The 16,718-nt window shown below is 46.0% G+C and overlaps 1 protein-coding gene across 2 annotated transcripts in view; it reads left to right on the forward strand.

Moving 5' to 3' along the window:
- Window positions 1-10,788, forward strand: part of HOOK2 (hook microtubule tethering protein 2) — a 153,883-nt gene extending 143,095 nt beyond the window's left edge. For both annotated transcript variants that reach the window (XM_073654300.1, XM_073654301.1), the window contains exons 5-22: window positions 322-454; window positions 2,527-2,594; window positions 3,087-3,149; window positions 3,242-3,322; window positions 4,520-4,683; window positions 4,841-4,981; window positions 5,156-5,357; window positions 5,445-5,555; window positions 5,768-5,855; window positions 6,778-6,844; window positions 6,924-7,061; window positions 7,150-7,237; window positions 7,313-7,347; window positions 7,535-7,617; window positions 7,919-8,022; window positions 8,359-8,466; window positions 8,963-9,034; window positions 9,119-10,788. In XM_073654300.1, coding sequence (XP_073510401.1) covers window positions 322-454; window positions 2,527-2,594; window positions 3,087-3,149; window positions 3,242-3,322; window positions 4,520-4,683; window positions 4,841-4,981; window positions 5,156-5,357; window positions 5,445-5,555; window positions 5,768-5,855; window positions 6,778-6,844; window positions 6,924-7,061; window positions 7,150-7,237; window positions 7,313-7,347; window positions 7,535-7,617; window positions 7,919-8,022; window positions 8,359-8,466; window positions 8,963-9,034; window positions 9,119-9,280 — 1,908 coding nt within the window. In that variant the 3' untranslated portion in view covers window positions 9,281-10,788. The remainder of the gene's footprint in view (window positions 1-321; window positions 455-2,526; window positions 2,595-3,086; window positions 3,150-3,241; window positions 3,323-4,519; window positions 4,684-4,840; window positions 4,982-5,155; window positions 5,358-5,444; window positions 5,556-5,767; window positions 5,856-6,777; window positions 6,845-6,923; window positions 7,062-7,149; window positions 7,238-7,312; window positions 7,348-7,534; window positions 7,618-7,918; window positions 8,023-8,358; window positions 8,467-8,962; window positions 9,035-9,118) is intronic.
- Window positions 10,789-16,718: the final 5,930 nt, after the last annotated feature.

Consider the following 16,718-nt stretch of genomic DNA (forward strand, 5'->3'; position numbering starts at 1 on the left):
TATCTTTATGTTTGAAGCCAGAAATGTGGCAAAAGGTAGAAAAGTTCAAGGGGGCCAAATACTTTCACAAGGCACTGTATAATCTGCTTACCAAGAAGAGCAACTTTTGTAAACACCTTTCATTTGTTTTGTACTGGAAACAGTCAGTAAGCTTGCTGGGTTGGCAGTACATCGCATTGGGGTAGTGTTTTTCAACACTAGGTAACTGACACCAGACTGTTCCCAGACCTTAAATAACCAGCGTAATCTCCGTGCAGACAATGATGTAGGAAGATTTCAGCTCTGAAGCCGACACAGTTGTGAAATGTTTTTACTGACCAGGTTCTCGGGCACCCGGTTTCGGAGGATCACATACCAGATGTTGCGATGATCGGAGAGTTTTCCAACACCACAGAACTGAAAAAGATGGTGCAGCTGGTGCTGGGGTGCGCCATCAGCTGTGACAAGAAGGAAGGTGAGACATAGCTGGACATAGCTGGACATAGCAGGGAAGATTTGCCCTCAATATTACCAATCCTTGCAGTTTAACTCCTTAGAGACTGTGGTTTCTAAGGACTTTGACTGCACGTAAACACTCCCTGTGTCAGCCCATCGTCCTCTATATTTGCTATATGCCAAAGCCAAGATCTCATAGGCGTCCGTAAATCATTGCATCAAATAAGTGGCATCTACTGTGTAGAGTAGAGCAGAGTCATTACAAACACTTCTTGCAGCTTTCATTTCCCAGCAGTCAGTGTGAAGTTGTTGGTAATGACGCACATCTCTGCACAATAAATACCAGCACTGAGATCATGGAGGAGAGCTGGGACTACATGGCTGACCTTTCTGGGGGCGTGTCTTGTTTTGTTTTTTTTGTTCGTTTTTGCTTCTGGCATGTCATCTGTTGCTCTTGTTTGGTCAACATGATGCAGGGGAAAAAGTACACTCCACCAGAGACGAATCTGTGGTGACGCCTTCTTTGGTCTTGGCGTAAATGAGACTATCTAAACTTTACAAGTGAATCTCTCCGCAATCCAGATAATAAAAATCTGCGAAAATTTGGGGGTTACAGAGAGGGGCACATAGCGAATTATAGGTTCTTCTCTCTCCCACTCTTCTGACGGGCCACCAGACGTTGACAAGCAGGTCTCTGACCAGATAGTTGGGGGCCGCAGGTTGTGTCCCTTCCTGATCTAAGTGATTAAAAGTTTATATGTTCTGGTACCCTAATATTGTAATAAAAAGTGTAAAATGGAGAAAAAACAAACTTCTCTATGACCTTTATTTGATATCGCAGCCTCCATGATGACCCATGCTATAAAACTATATTTCATGATTTATCCCACATGGTCAACACCGCAAAAATAAAACTGACAGGTCTAATACGCTGCACTACGTGAGTATTGCAGGGTATTATGCCAGTGATCAAAAAAAAAAAAAGTTATGAAAAAATTGTGTGTGTGTGTATATATATATATATATATATATATATATATATATATATATATATATATATCTCAACACAAAATAAAGAACTTTAAAAATGTTAAAATCACGAAAAAAATTATTTGAAAAAACCTAATGTTTGGAAAGATTATTTATCACCATGTCAGGAGCGATTTAATTTTTTTTTTTCGTCTATAAAATTGTTCTTGGTGCCCAAAAATAGTGCAACATTCCTCCTTGAGGGGTGCAGTTTTCAAAATGGTGTCCTTTTTTATGGGTTTTTTTTTTTTTTTTTGCTATTTTGGCACCTCATGGGCTCTGCCATTTGACATGACACCTACAATATTTTACAACAAAAATTGCGCTCTTCAAAGTTACTTCAGAGGTGAAGTGGTCCGTAAAAAAAAATAAAAAAATATATATATATATATATATATATATATATATATATATATATATATATATATATATATATATATATATATATATATATATATATATATATATATATAAAATCTGGTTTTGTTTTTTGTTTTTTTTTAACATTAAAAAGAAATTCCTGCTAAACGTTTAATCCTTAGGATATCCTAACAAAAAAGCCATTCCAAAAATGATTATTTAGTAGATGAGAGAAATTTGCAATTTTCAAACTAAGTTTTCATCAAATGTTTATACATTTTCATAATTAAAGGCAAATCTTATTGACCTAAAGTTACTGCGAGCATAAATGAGAATGCGTCACCCCCACTTCCCCTCCTTTCATTTCTTCTCATAAAAAAGTTAGTAAAAGTTTACAGGTCAGGTTCAGGAGAAAAAAAAATCGACCTGGTCCTAACAGGGTTAAATGCAGTCTGGTCATGCGGATCAGTGCGGGCGTCTGCACGTTCGCCCTGCGCCCCTGCCATGTGACCGGCGTCGTTGGCCCTGCGCCCCTGCCATGTGACCGGCGTCGTTGGCCCTGCGCCCCTGCCATGTGACCGGCGTCGTTGGCCCTGCGCCCCTGCCATGTGACCGGCGTCGTTGGCCCTGCGCCCCTGCCATGTGACCGGCGTCGTTTATGAGAGGATCTGTGAACTTTTATTGCGTTTTGTGTTTGCTCAGAGCACATCCAGCGGATCATGACCCTGGGAGAGTCGGTGCAGCAGGCCGTCATGGAGTCCATACAGGAGGTAGGTGCCGCCGTCTGGAGGATACCACCCAAAGATGGCCGCGTCTGCCAGATTTACTCATCACCAATACTGGGGGGGTTAGCGCTCATATTCAGGGTCTCTGCCCCCGGTTCATGGCACTGTGATGTGTTTTGGGATCGCTGGTGAGGATCTGGGTGGTTGGGGGGACACACCTGTGAGGATCTGGGTGGTTGGGGGGTGCACCTGTGAGGTCCTTGGTTGGGGGACTGCAGAGATGATTGGGGGGGGGGGGTGACAGGGGTCTGGTGCGGGACAGAGCAGCCATACATACCGGCACCACTGACTGGGCGGTGGGTACTCGGTCTGCGGTGGTACTGTAATGAAGCGGCATGCATTGCCAGGCGCACATCGCTCTCCGGTGCTTTGTACATGGCGCTGAGTGGCGCTGGCTGGTTTATGTGCACTGCGATCCTTCTGCCGGATTTGTACCACATGGCGGCTGTACTTTCTGACTATGTATTAACCCTTCAGCTCCTGACAAAGGAACCTACAGACGCTGTGACACCCGACAGCTACGTCAACTACGACAGTCAGGTAAGCGGCCCCCGCACTGCTCTGTGGCCCCCTCCATAGTCCTCTCCAGCTCTGCACCTCCTCTTCATCCACTTTTTATTCTTTCCTCCCAGTCCCGTAAATATTACTTCATCAGCGAGGACACGGATGAGAAGACGGGCATCCTGCACCGCTGCCACGAGCTGGAGCAGCAGGTACGCCGGCGGGCGGGCGGCGGGGGCATGCGCTGATCTTGTGGTGATGGCGTTTACTGCTCGGTTGCGCAGGTGTTTGCGGTGATGGTGGCAGCGCATTCTGCATTTTTGAATTACGGACCCCCTGATACTAAATCCCGGAAGGGGGGGAGGGGATGTCATAGGCGAGGCCACCATCTACCTTTTGCATCCGGAATTTGCTGATATCCTGCTGGGAGACTCCCCGCCGGGGCCACGGAGTGTGACACACACTTCTTTATTTTTAGTCATTTGCACACCGTAGGGGTTGTCAGAGCCCCGTCCCTAGGACAAACGTTGTTGACCATCAAATTATAATTTTTCAATACCTGGATCTTTTAAGTAGCCATTATATTTTAAGGGGAATTCCTTCTTTTCCTATCATCTGACATGGCCTGTCCCCCGGCGTGGTCTCTGACCTACAGACTCGGGCGGCGGTGGTGGTGGGCCGGGCATCTTCTTCTAAACTTGGCTCTTCACTGAGTGATTTCACCCTCTAAAAAGGTTTTGAGCTGAGTTTGGTTTGGCCTCCGGAGCTGTTGGGTGAGTGTAACGCCTGCCTCGTACCCGCTGCCTCTAATCCTAACCCTTTATTTTTTTGCATGCCAGCAGTGCCTAACGCGGGGCAATCGCAGTGCCGGGAATCGGCCATAACGCTGACACGCTCTGCCTGGTCTCCGTGCGCTTGTTTGCTGCGTGTGCCCTGTGTCGTCTGCATCACTTGTATATGTCTGGGGGGCACAGGCCTCAAATTCTGGGGGTGGGAGGGCAATAATGTTAGTGGTTCCTAGAGATTGTGCCCACATACACATGGGCACGGACCTCCAGTCTCAAGCTGGTCGCACATATATCCCCCCGTCCTGTGCCTGCTGGGAGTTGTAGTTCCACAGCAGCTTACTCCTGAAGTCACTTTTGCCAATACCTATTGCTCCTCACACCGTAACCTGCTGTGACCCTAAAACTCCCAAGAGCATGCTGAGAGTTGTAGTTCCACAGCAGACGGCGCGCTGCTGACCCCTACAGGCTGTTACAGTGGCACGACCCCGCTCCCCTTTAACTTGCCCTCCTCTTCCACTGTCGTCTTTAACCCTTCTCACGCCGTGTTTGTGCACCTTGCTCCTTTCCTCCCCGTGTCGTGCCCACCCTCCCCTCCCCTTCCACCTTTTTTGCTCCTTTAAGATCTCGTTGCTGATTGAGGAGAAGCGTAATCTGGTGTCTGAGAACCGAGCTCTCCGGGAGCGGCAGGATTCACCCGACAGCGAAACCGGGACCCCCCAGATGTTCGGCAAGAAGATGCTCCTGCTGCAGAGTCAGATCGAGCAACTGCAGGAAGAGAACTACAGGTAAGAGCAGAGCCGAGAGAATAGCATGACGGATCTGCAGTAGACTTGACACAATGAGAATGGTAGGGGGAGAGGCCTCCGCATGAGGACGCAAATTACTGTAATGACCCATATGGTCAAAGATGGCCGATCTGACTGCATCACCCCCTTCTTTCAGGCTGGAGAGTGCACGTGATGACTACCGGCAGCGGTGTGAGGAGCTGGATCGGGAGGTGCAGGACCTACATCAGCGTAACCAGGACCTAACAGGTCTGGCCCAAGAGGCCCAGTCCCTGCGGGACGAGATGGACATACTCAGGTAAGGGTGGGGACCCGTCCAAAAAGACCCCATTAGATCATGGAGGTCTCCAGTGATCAGGATAAGGGGGAGTCTTCTGGATTTTGGGGCAGTGGCTGATAACAAGTGGTTATCCTACTGGGGCCCCTCGGGATGGATGTGACCGTGACCCCTCGTTTCTGCCTCTCCCATCAGGCACTCTTCAGACCGTGTAGGGAAGTTGGAGTCTCTGGTTGAGTCTTATAAGAAGAAGCTGGAAGATCTGGGAGATCTGCGCCGCCAGGTGAAGCTCCTAGAGGAGCGAAACACTGTGTACATGCAGCGCACGTGTCAGCTGGAGGAGGAGCTGCACAAGGCGCACGCGTCCCGGGGACAGATGGAGAGCCTGAGCCGTCAGGTGAGACAGCGATGTCCAGAGCGGACTACAACAACATGGTGGTGTATGATCGGTGCAGCGTTACCTTGTCCTCTGTCACCATGGCAGGTTCAGGAGATGAATAGGAAGCACTCCGCCGAGTCTCTGAGGGCGGAGAAGTGGCAATTTGAGTTCCAGACCTTAAAGGAAAAGTTTGAGACTTTACAGAAGGAGCGAGAGGTGAGGATGCGTCCTGCATTAATGGGGTCTTCTTCATAGTATTCCCACCAAAGACATATCCGGAGAACAGGGGGCGCCTGCTGCTTAGCCACCCCCCGGGATATGTGTTATACGAAACATCAGGCATATAAGAATTTCTCGCTTGCACGGCTGCTTCTTCACCAGCAGTGGGCGCTGTCTCTGACCAGGTGCTGTCATGTGTTTCCTCTTAGCGGCTGCTGGCAGAACGAGACTCTCTGCGTGAGACGAATGAAGAGCTGCGGTGCTCTCACCTCCAGCAGACCTGCCTGGTGCAAGCAGGTGAGAGGACGCTGCCGCCATATTGCATGACGGGCGCTATAGCCACTACTTGCTGTGGGTGAGGTGGGCGCTAGTTGCTACTTAAAGGAACACCCCGGATCATTGTGTTGGGGGTTGTTCATTGCGACATACGGCATACAACCAGCTGGCCAGAGTCTGTTCCTACATAATATAGGAGGTGTTTCATCCAAGTGTGCTAATGGTACTTATAATAGGATGTGCTGATGATACATCTAATAGGAGACATATCACCCATGGGTGCTGATGGTGGATACAATAGGAAACATTTCACCCATGGGTGCTGATGTTACATATAATAGGATGTGTTTCACCCATGTGTGCTAATGGTGCTTATAATAGGATGATTTTCCCATGGACGCATATAATAGGAGTTTCACCCATGGATACTGATACATATAATAGATGTTTCGTCCATGGGTGCTGATGGTACATACAATAGGAGGAGATTCACCCATGGGTGCTTATGGTACATAGGATAGGAGGCATTTCGCCCGTGGGTGCTTATGGTACATAGGATAGGAGGCATTTCGCCCGTGGGTGCCGAGGGTACATAGGATAGGAGGCATTTCGCCCGTGGGTGCCGAGGGTACATAGGATAGGAGGCATTTCGCCCGTGGGTGCCGAGGGTACATAGGATAGGAGGCATTTTGCACTTGGGTGCCGAGGGTACATAGGATAGGAGGCATTTCGTCCGTGGGTGCCGAGGGTACATAGGATAGGAGGCATTTCACCCGTGGGTGCCGAGGGTACATAGGATAGGAGGTATTTCACCCGTGGGTGCCGAGGGTACATAGGATAGGAGGCATTTCACCCGTGGGTGCCGAGAGTACATAGGATAGGAGGCATTTCACCTGTGGGTGCCGATGTTGGCTATACGCTGTAGATATTCCTCTATTCCCAGATGCCCTCTCTGGACTGTCTTCTACTGTGGACAACTTGGCTGCAGAGATCCTTCCTGCAGAGCTGAAGTAAGAGTCCCCTGCGTATATACATTATTGGGTAGGGGCTGTATACGGCTGCTCTGTACTCACCCCTGTGCTCCTGTAGGGAGACCGTGCTCCGTCTGCAGCAGGAGAATAAGATGCTTTGTGTGCAGGAGGCCTCGTACCAGGAGCGTCTGTCCGAGCTGCAGAATCTGCTAGAAGAATCAAACCGCGGCCGCAACAGACAGGAGAGCGAGAACCGGTGAGCAGGCGGGGGTCCATGTGCATCTGACCTCTCGGTGCGGCCCCCCGTACCGACCTCCAGAGATGCTGACTTCTCCTTATTTCAGGCTGAATCAGCAGCAGATCCAGGAGCTGAGGACTCAGATTGAGGATCTGCAGAGACTACTGAAGGAGCAGGGCAGCCGGGCAGAAGACGTGAGTGCCCCCTATGTGTGACCATCGGTCTGTACCGTCCGAGCAGGACCCTAATGTATAACTTCTCTGTTATAGTCTTCACAGCTGAAGCGGAAACTGGATGAACATCTGTAAGTACATGTCCTGCCCCGGCGGGGGCTCTCCTGCAGAGCTTGCACTCTAATGCCACAAAGCAGACCGTCCAAGCGAGAGCGCCTCCAGCGATATTCCCTGATGGATAGGAGATTACCTGTGATTTTAGGAAATGTAAAACATTGGTCATAATATCGGGAGCACTGATCTCTGCTTTGTGTTTAGGGAGTTGCTGCATGATGCTCACTCAGAATTGCAGAAGAAGAGGGAATATATTGAAACCCTGCAACCCAAAGCTGACCTGAACAGTAACCCTTTTTCTTTTTCCTATTCATGTATAATAATAATAATAATAATAATAATAATTAATTACTATATACCTGCAGTGGCCACTAGAGGGAGCAAAGTGTACACAGACACCTGGAAAGATCCTTGTGCAATGAGCGCCACCTAGTGGACAGAATTTAATTTTGACTTATTATTATTTTTTTTTTTTAATTGTTTCTTTCCCTTTGGTGTTGGGGAACACTTTAAGATTTGCTGTGGGATTCTCTCCTTCCTGTGTTATTCCCTGACTTCCTATATAACACTGCCTCTCTGCTTCTTCAGTGTCCCGGAAAGTGGATGAGTTGCAGCAGATCTTACAGCAGAAAGAGGAGGACATGCGAGCCATGGAGGAGAGATACAAGCGCTATGTGGAGAAAGCCCGAACGGTGAGCAACTAAGAGCTGTGGGGGTCTCGGACCACCCACACTTCATACATTTATAGCATAGAATTATCCGCAGGCCTCTATGTAGTTAGATGACTATGGCGGCGCTATAGAAATAATACAACCGCGCTGCACAGAATGACGCCTGCTGTGCTGTGGATGTGTAAGGCTTCACAGCGCCCCCTGGAGGTGAGCTTGGAGATTGTGCTCACGGTAATTCTGCATTGGGGTCCTCACATATTCCGGCCCCCTCCCCCATATCTCACATGCACTATGGGGCGAGTCTCATTACCCCAGAGATTTTGGATTTCCTTTGATCACTTACATTTTTTTTATCAGGTTATTAAAACCCTGGATCCTAAACAGCAGAATTACAATCCTCCTCTGGAGATCCAGGCCTTAAAGAACCAGCTGCATGAGAAGGACACCAGGATCCGGCACTTGGAGGTGAGGAGGACGACGGAGGTCCTTATATCTATTACATGGGGGGGCGGAGGTCCTTATATCTATTACATGGTATATTTATTACATGGGGGGACGGAGGTCCTTATATTTATTACATGGGGGGGCGGAGGTCCTTATATCTATTACATGGGGGGACGGAGGTCCTTATATCTATTACATGGGGGGACGGAGGTCCTTATATCTATTACATGGGGGGACGGAGGTCCTTATATCTATTACATGGGGGGACGGAGGTCCTTATATCTATTACATGGGGGGACGGAGGTCCTTATATTTATTACATGGGGGGACGGAGGTCCTTATATTTATTACATGGGGGGACGGAGGTCCTTATATTTATTACATGGGGGGACGGAGGTCCTTATATTTATTACATGGGGGGACGGAGGTCCTTATATTTATTACATGGGGGGACGGAGGTCCTTATATTTATTACATGGGGGTGTAATACTCTTCCACCCTTCTCCTTTTTCTCTAGACTGACTTTGAGAAGACCAAGTCTCAGAGAGACCAGGAGGAGAAGCTGATAATCACTGCCTGGTATAACATGGTGGGTGTCTGTGTGGAGTTGCCCGGATGGGGTGGGGGGGGGGTAGCTGGCACAGACTACATGTATTGTCCATTCTTTCCCCAGGGGATGGCGCTGCAGCAGAAGGTCACAGACGAGAGGACACAGGTCCCTAGCGGAGCGCAGTCCTTCCTGGCCCAGCAGAGGCTGGCTACCAATGCCAGACGTGGGCAACACTCCCGCTCACTGCTGCCCAGATACAGCGACAAGCGCCAGAGCATGGCATGACGTGACTGACTGAGCCGGGGATCGATATAAGGGGGTCTAGGTTATCTTCTGCTAGGGACTAACCTGTCACTGCCCTGACAATCGCACTCCTATAGGGGGCGCTGATGGTCCTCTTTTATAAAACCTTCTTTTTGGGAAGGAGGGGGTGGGGGTTCTGCCTTTCTAAACTTTTGCTGCCACCTTTCACCCTGCATATTGCACTTCCTTGTGTTTTTTTTTTTTAGAAATCCTAATGAGCGGAGCACTCACAGTGCCCCCTAGAGGAGATCTGGGGGACTTCTATGCAGATGACTCATCCAGGCCTCGAAGTCCCCCTCCCTCCAAATCTCCTGCTCATTAAGTATGGACTCCCTTCATGGCTTTATTAGTCAGTGTGTCTTTAAATCACCCCCATACACAAGGTCACAAGATAATTATCGTCACATTAAAGGGGGAACAGAAACCCCTCGTCCTCCGTTCTGCACGTGCTCTGCTGCAGCACCACCCGGTGACTGTTTATAGTTACTGCAGTGGGGACACAAATATATAGGATTTTTTATTTTCAAGTTTCCACTTACTGTCCCCGGATTAATAACTTTTTGGCAAGATTTCCCTTCTTGTCGTCTTGACTTGCGCACTTTAAGTCGTAGCTGAGCAGAAACCAAAGAACCTCCCCTTAGGCTGCACATTCACCTCTTTTTATCGATTCTGCGTCACATAGGAATATTAATGCTTTTAAGATGTAGTGGAACGAGGGGGGATGTACAGGTTCCATTGGATTGGTCTGTAACACTAATAGTATCAGCGTCGATGATAACACTACATATATTATACGTGTGCAATAGAGGGTCCTGAAAGGTACAGAAGTGCCTCCTTACACCCTGAATGGCTGCCTTATTACCCCTTGTGAGAAACCCAGACCCCTCCTTGGGTGGGGGAGGGGGGATAACATTAGTATTACACAGGCCCCCATACCTCTTGCTGTTGCCATTTTTCCGTTGGTTTGTTTTTTTCGGGTTTTTTTAGTCTCTCGTTATTTTCCGCCTGTATTTATATTCATTTTAAGCTGTGAATCTTCCTTTTTCTAAGTTTGTACATGTTTGTTTTTTTGCTATTCTGTATCTGGTTTGTGTCATTCCCCCTTTCCCCCGACCCTTTCAATTTAAGTAAAATTTAGGGTACCTCAAGGTAAAAACTTTTAATACTTCATAGGAAATGAGCTGCTTTTAGAATAGTTTTTTTTTTTTCTTTGTTGTTTGTCTTGATGAAGGCGCAGTACGTCCCCATGGCCTGTAGATGGCGATGGTAGGATATACAGTTGCTGTGTATGCCTAAGATCTGGAGCCGCTGTATAATGGGTACGAATACCTGATACTCCCCCCGAAAAGCTAGAGGTTATCATGGGGAGGCCCCCAACTTACAGATGTCTTTTCTATCTGCTGTTTAGTTTACCATTCGTAGTATCGTTTATAAAGTTGTCTAATTTTATACACTGCAAATAAACTTTTATCTCTTTTTACCAAAAAAAAGCGTTCTTTTTTTTTTGTTAATAAAACCTACACAGAGTTTTTATTTATCTGGTTCTACATTCCTTGTGCGCAATATTATGGCTGTCTGAGCAGCAGTGTGTGCTCCAGAGCTGCTCCTCTTACTGCAATCTGTGACCAATAGTGTGAGAGGTGCCAGGTTTACCGCGGAGGTCAGAAGAAATGGACTTTCTCCATCACCTTTCCTGCGACTCCTAGGACCAGTTCCTATGTCATTTGTTTTCTACTAGTTCCTCCAGAGAGTCCAGCTGAAAAGGAGGATTAAATCTACTAGGATTAATCTGTCTCCCCCTGTCCTTCCAATGTACAAGAATATAACTACTATAATACTGCCCCCTATGTACAAGAATATAACTACTATAATACTGCCCCTATGTACAAGAATATAACTACTATAATACTGCCCTCTACGTACAAGAATATAACTACTATAATACTACCCCCTATGTACAAGAATATAACTACTATAATACTGCCCCTATGTACAAGAATATAACTACTATAATACTGCTCCTATGTACAAGAATATAACTACTATATTACTGTCCCCTATGTACAAGAATATAACTACTATAATACTGTCCCCTATGTACAAGAATATAACTACTATAATACTGCCCCTATGTACAAGAATATAACTAATACTGTCCCTATGTACAAGAATATAACTACTATATTACTGTCCCCTATGTACAAGAATATAACTACTATAATACTACCCCCTATGTACAAGAATATAACTACTATATTACTGTCCCCTATGTACAAGAATATAACTACTATAATACTGCTCCTATGTACAAGAATATAACTACTATAATACTGCCCCCTATGTACAAGAATATAACTACTATAATACTGCTCCTATGTACAAGAATATAACTACTATATTACTGTCCCCTATGTACAAGAATATAACTACTATAATACTGTCCCCTATGTACAAGAATATAACTACTATAATACTGCCCCTATGTACAAGAATATAACTACTATAATACTGTCCCTATGTACAAGAATATAACTACTATAATACTGCTCCTATGTACAAGAATATAACTACTATATTACTGTCCCCTATGTACAAGAATATAACTACTATAATACTGTCCCCTATGTACAAGAATATAACTACTATAATACTGCCCCTATGTACAAGAATATAACTACTATAATACTGTCCCTATGTACAAGAATATAACTACTATAATACTGCCCCTATGTACAAGAATATAACTACTATAATACTGCCCCTATGTACAAGAATATAACTACTATAATACTGTCCCCTATGTACAAGAATATAACTACTATATTACTGTCCCCTATGTACAAGAATATAACTACTATATTACTGCCCCCTATGTACAAGAATATAACTACTATAATACTGCTCCTATGTACAAGAATATAACTACTATATTACTGTCCCCTATGTACAAGAATATAACTACTATAATACTGTCCCCTATGTACAAGAATATAACTACTATAATACTGCCCCTATGTACAAGAATATAACTACTATAATACTGTCCCTATGTACAAGAATATAACTACTATAATACTGCCCCTATGTACAAGAATATAACTACTATAATACTGTCCCCTATGTACAAGAATATAACTACTATATTACTGTCCCCTATGTACAAGAATATAACTACTATATTACTGTCCCCTATGTACAAGAATATAACTACTATAATACTGCCCCTATGTACAAGAATATAACTACTATAATACTGCCCCCTATGTACAAGACTATAACTACTATAATACTGCCCCTATGTACAAGAATTTAACTACTATGATACTGCTCGTATGTACAAGAATATAACTACTATAATACTGTCCCCTATGTACAAGAATATAACTACTATAATACTGTCCCCTATGTACAAGAATATAACTACTATAATACTGTCCCCTATGTACAAGAATATAACTACTATAATACTGCCCCCTATGTACAAGACTATAACTACTATAATACTGCCCCTATGTACAAGAATTTAACTACTATGATACTGCTCGTATGTACAAGAATATAACTACTATAATACTGTCCCCTATGTACAAGAATATAACTACTATAATACTGCTCGTATGTACAAGAATATGACTACTATAATACTGCCACCTATGTACAAGAATATAACTACTATAATACTGCCCCCTATGTACAAGACTATAACTACTATAATACTGCCCCTATGTACAAGAATTTAACTACTATGATACTGCTCGTATGTACAAGAATATAACTACTATAATACTGTCCCCTATGTACAAGAATATAACTACTATAATACTGCCACCTATGTACAAGAATATAACTACTATAATACTGCCCCCTATGTACAAGAATATAACTACTATAATACTGCCCCTGTGTACAAGACTATAACTACTATAATACTGCCCCCTATGTACAAAAATATAACTACTATAATACTGCCCCCTATGTACAAAAATATAACTACTATAATACTGCCCCCTATGTACAAAAATATAACTACTATAATACTGCCTCCTATGTACAAGAATATAACTACTATAATACTGCTCCTACGTACAAGAATATAACTACTATAATACTGCCCCCTATGTACAAGAATATAACTACTATAATACTTCCCCTATGTACAAGAATATAACTACTATAATACTGCTCCTATGTACAAGAATATAACTACTATAATACTGCCCCTATATACAAGAATATAACTACTATAATACTGCCCCCTATGTAGAAGAATATAACTACTATAATGCTGCCCCATATGTACAAGAATATAACTACTATAATACTGCTCCTACGTACAAGAATATAACTACTATAATACTGCCCCCTATGTACAAGAATATAACTACTATAATACTGCCCCCTATGTACAAGAATATAACTACTATAATACTGCCCCCTATGTACAAGAATATAACTACTATAATACTGCTCCTATGTACAAGAATATAACTACTATAATACTGCTCCTATGTACAAGAATATAACTACTATAATACTGCCCCTATATACAAGAATATAACTACTATAATACTGCCCCCTATGTAGAAGAATATAACTACTATAATGCTGCCCCATATGTACAAGAATATAACTACTATAATACTGCTCCTACGTACAAGAATATAACTACTATAATACTGCCCCCTATGTACAAGAATATAACTACTATAATACTGCCCCCTATGTACAAGAATATAACTACTATAATACTGCCCCCTATGTACAAGAATATAACTACTATAATACTGCCCCCTATGTACAAGAATATAACTACTATAATACTGCTCCTATGTACAAGAATATAACTACTATAATACTGCCCGCTGTGTACAAGAATATAGTGTTGAGCGAGCACTAAAATGCTTGGGTGCTCGACCCGAGCAACGAGCCCAATGTTAGTCTATGGGAGACCTGAGCATTTTTGCGGCGGCACCCCCGGCAGTCTGTAGAAAGCCTAAAAAGTGCCCAAAACGATAGTGCCAGTGCTCAAATGACATGTAGACAGCATGGGCATCGCCCCAGGAAGCATTTCTGACCCCCAGGTCACTGCATAAAAGTGTGCCCATCAGAAGTGATCCTTGCCGCATCAGAAGATGCAGACTTGCAGCTATCCCCGTGCAAGTCCTTGTCCCAGAGCAGTGTTCAATTGTACCTCCCCCATTCCTTGCAATGCAAGCGCAAGTATGCAGCCAACCACCCACCCACCCCCAGGCTGCAATACTATACTGCTAGTTTGCACTTGAAATGGGGCCTTTTAGTTTGGAGGAGGCCGAAGCTGGCCACTACCTCATGGCTGCTTCGGCAGCGAGGTCTCCATACTCGGTCCCCAGCCGCCACTATTTGTCCCGGTAACCTTCCCCACACTTTTCTTAGCCTGGCCTGCTTTAGGGCAGCATTGGACGAGCCCACCAGACAACCAGACTCCTCCGGTGGGCCCTGGCTTCTCCATCAGGGGAGTTGAGAGTGCCAAGGTGAGGAGCATGATGATGATGATAGAAGTTAGCATCTGCTTTGTTTTCTTGGAATGCAAGCGTAAGTGTGCAGCCTGCCACCCACCCACCCCCAGGCTGCAATACCATACTGCTAGCTTGCTTGCACTTGAAATGAGGCCTTTTAGGCTTGTGGAGGCAGACGCCGGCCACCATGTCATGGCTGCGTCCGCGGCCTGGTATCCATATTCAGTGCCCGGCGGCTGGGTGTCCACACTCGGTCCTCAGCTGTCAGGGGGCGGCCGGGTGTCCACACTCGGTCCCCAGCCGCCCCTATTTGTCCCGGTGCGCCTTATACACAAGCGCGCATACCAAAACATTACCTGTGCCCTCCCCAGTGCATTTAGTGGGAAGGACAGCCTAACCACAAACACGTGGACAAGTGAATGTGGCCAGGGATGGTCCTTCACACTGGGTTAATATTGTGGAAGCCGGGACACAGTTGGACACTGGGATGCAACACGTCCTCCAGACATAGAGGATTTCGGGTCCTGGGTCAATCAGGCTTCAACACAAAGTTCAGAAGGTAGACAGCAGCAGTGGTTGGCCTCCTACACAACGAGTAAATTATTCATGATCATGAGACCATCCATCTGTGTGACACTCACAGCCCTACCCTGAGAGATGGGGGAACTCGGAGCCGGGTCAGATGTTGGGGAAGCAGTCGTGGCCTGGACCCGTTCCGTGCCCAGGGCCGTCACACTTAAAAGGGTGTAATGGGCTTTCAAGGTTGAGTGGTTATTAACGACTACGCCACCTGTGGTGTCTGGTGATGGCCACCAGCGCTGCAGCAGTCCTCTGAGGCGGAATGTAGTGGCAGCTGTAGATGGTGCTACTCCCCACAGGCGGAGCAGGGCCTCAGGGCAGAGACGCGGATGAAGGGAGTAGTCGTGAGAAGTCCTGGTGCTGTGCGGTGCAGAAATAAAGGGACCGGAGGCCATAGGGGTAGACTTCCAGGGTTTTCTACTCACGGTAGAGCATGCAGCTGCAAGGCTTCTCCCTGCTCCTCACGGGGCTCTGCGGCCACCAGAACCGGGGGTCCGACAACCTCCGAGTAATTCAGGTGCTTTAGTCAGGACCCCGCACCAGACTGTTCCTAGACTTCAAACTAAGTCCTCTCCTATCCGTGTGTGTAGAAAGGCCGGGTCTCCCTCTGGACTATGCACAGAACAAGGGTATGGGTGGTGACTCCACTCCGTTACCCAGTGGGATCCACTGAGCCTCCGGGCTTCTCCGACTGAGACATAGAGTAACAAAGTCAGATATCGGGGGCTCTTACCCCTCTTGCAGCAGGAATCCCTCTGACTAGGCCAGAATAGCGAGGACAGGTGGCGTATACCGCTCCGTCTGCATCCCCCTGGGATCCTTTTGCGGTGGAGCTAGACTCCTCTGCTCCAGGCCTTCTTGGGTAGGGACCTTGACCGGGTAGAGACAACCGTTAACTCTTGCCCGCTCCTCGACTCAAGGCCAGAGTACGAGGACCGTGTCCCCATCAACTGCAGGTTCACACAGAAAGCCACGTTCAGTGATGAAGATCACAATCAAAAGACCATAAGCCCAAGATGGCTGTTTAATAAATATGAATTATTAAGTGTAACCTAAATGTGCGTCCTCCACCCTCACCCACTACATGGTTCCCCCTATCTTTTGGTTCCCCCCATCTCCTCTTATCCCGGCTGGGGCAGCACACTAGTGCATATAAGCCCCCCTAGGTGGGAGAGGTGTAGTGTTGGATGTAGAGATGGGGTCCTGTCAGCTGCACCATCCTTACCTCGAAGGAGAGATACCACACCTCATTAAAGAGATGCAGTACCCCTGTGGCGGTCGAACCCTCAGGGGCGCCACACATTTCCTTAGCTTTCTGTTCCTTGGAATGCAAGTGCATGTATGTA

Source organism: Phyllobates terribilis, unplaced genomic scaffold (genome assembly GCF_046119375.1).
Source record: "Phyllobates terribilis strain yellow unplaced genomic scaffold, ASM4611937v1 Scaffold_11__3_contigs__length_659146591, whole genome shotgun sequence".
Lineage (NCBI taxonomy): Eukaryota > Metazoa > Chordata > Amphibia > Anura > Dendrobatidae > Phyllobates > Phyllobates terribilis.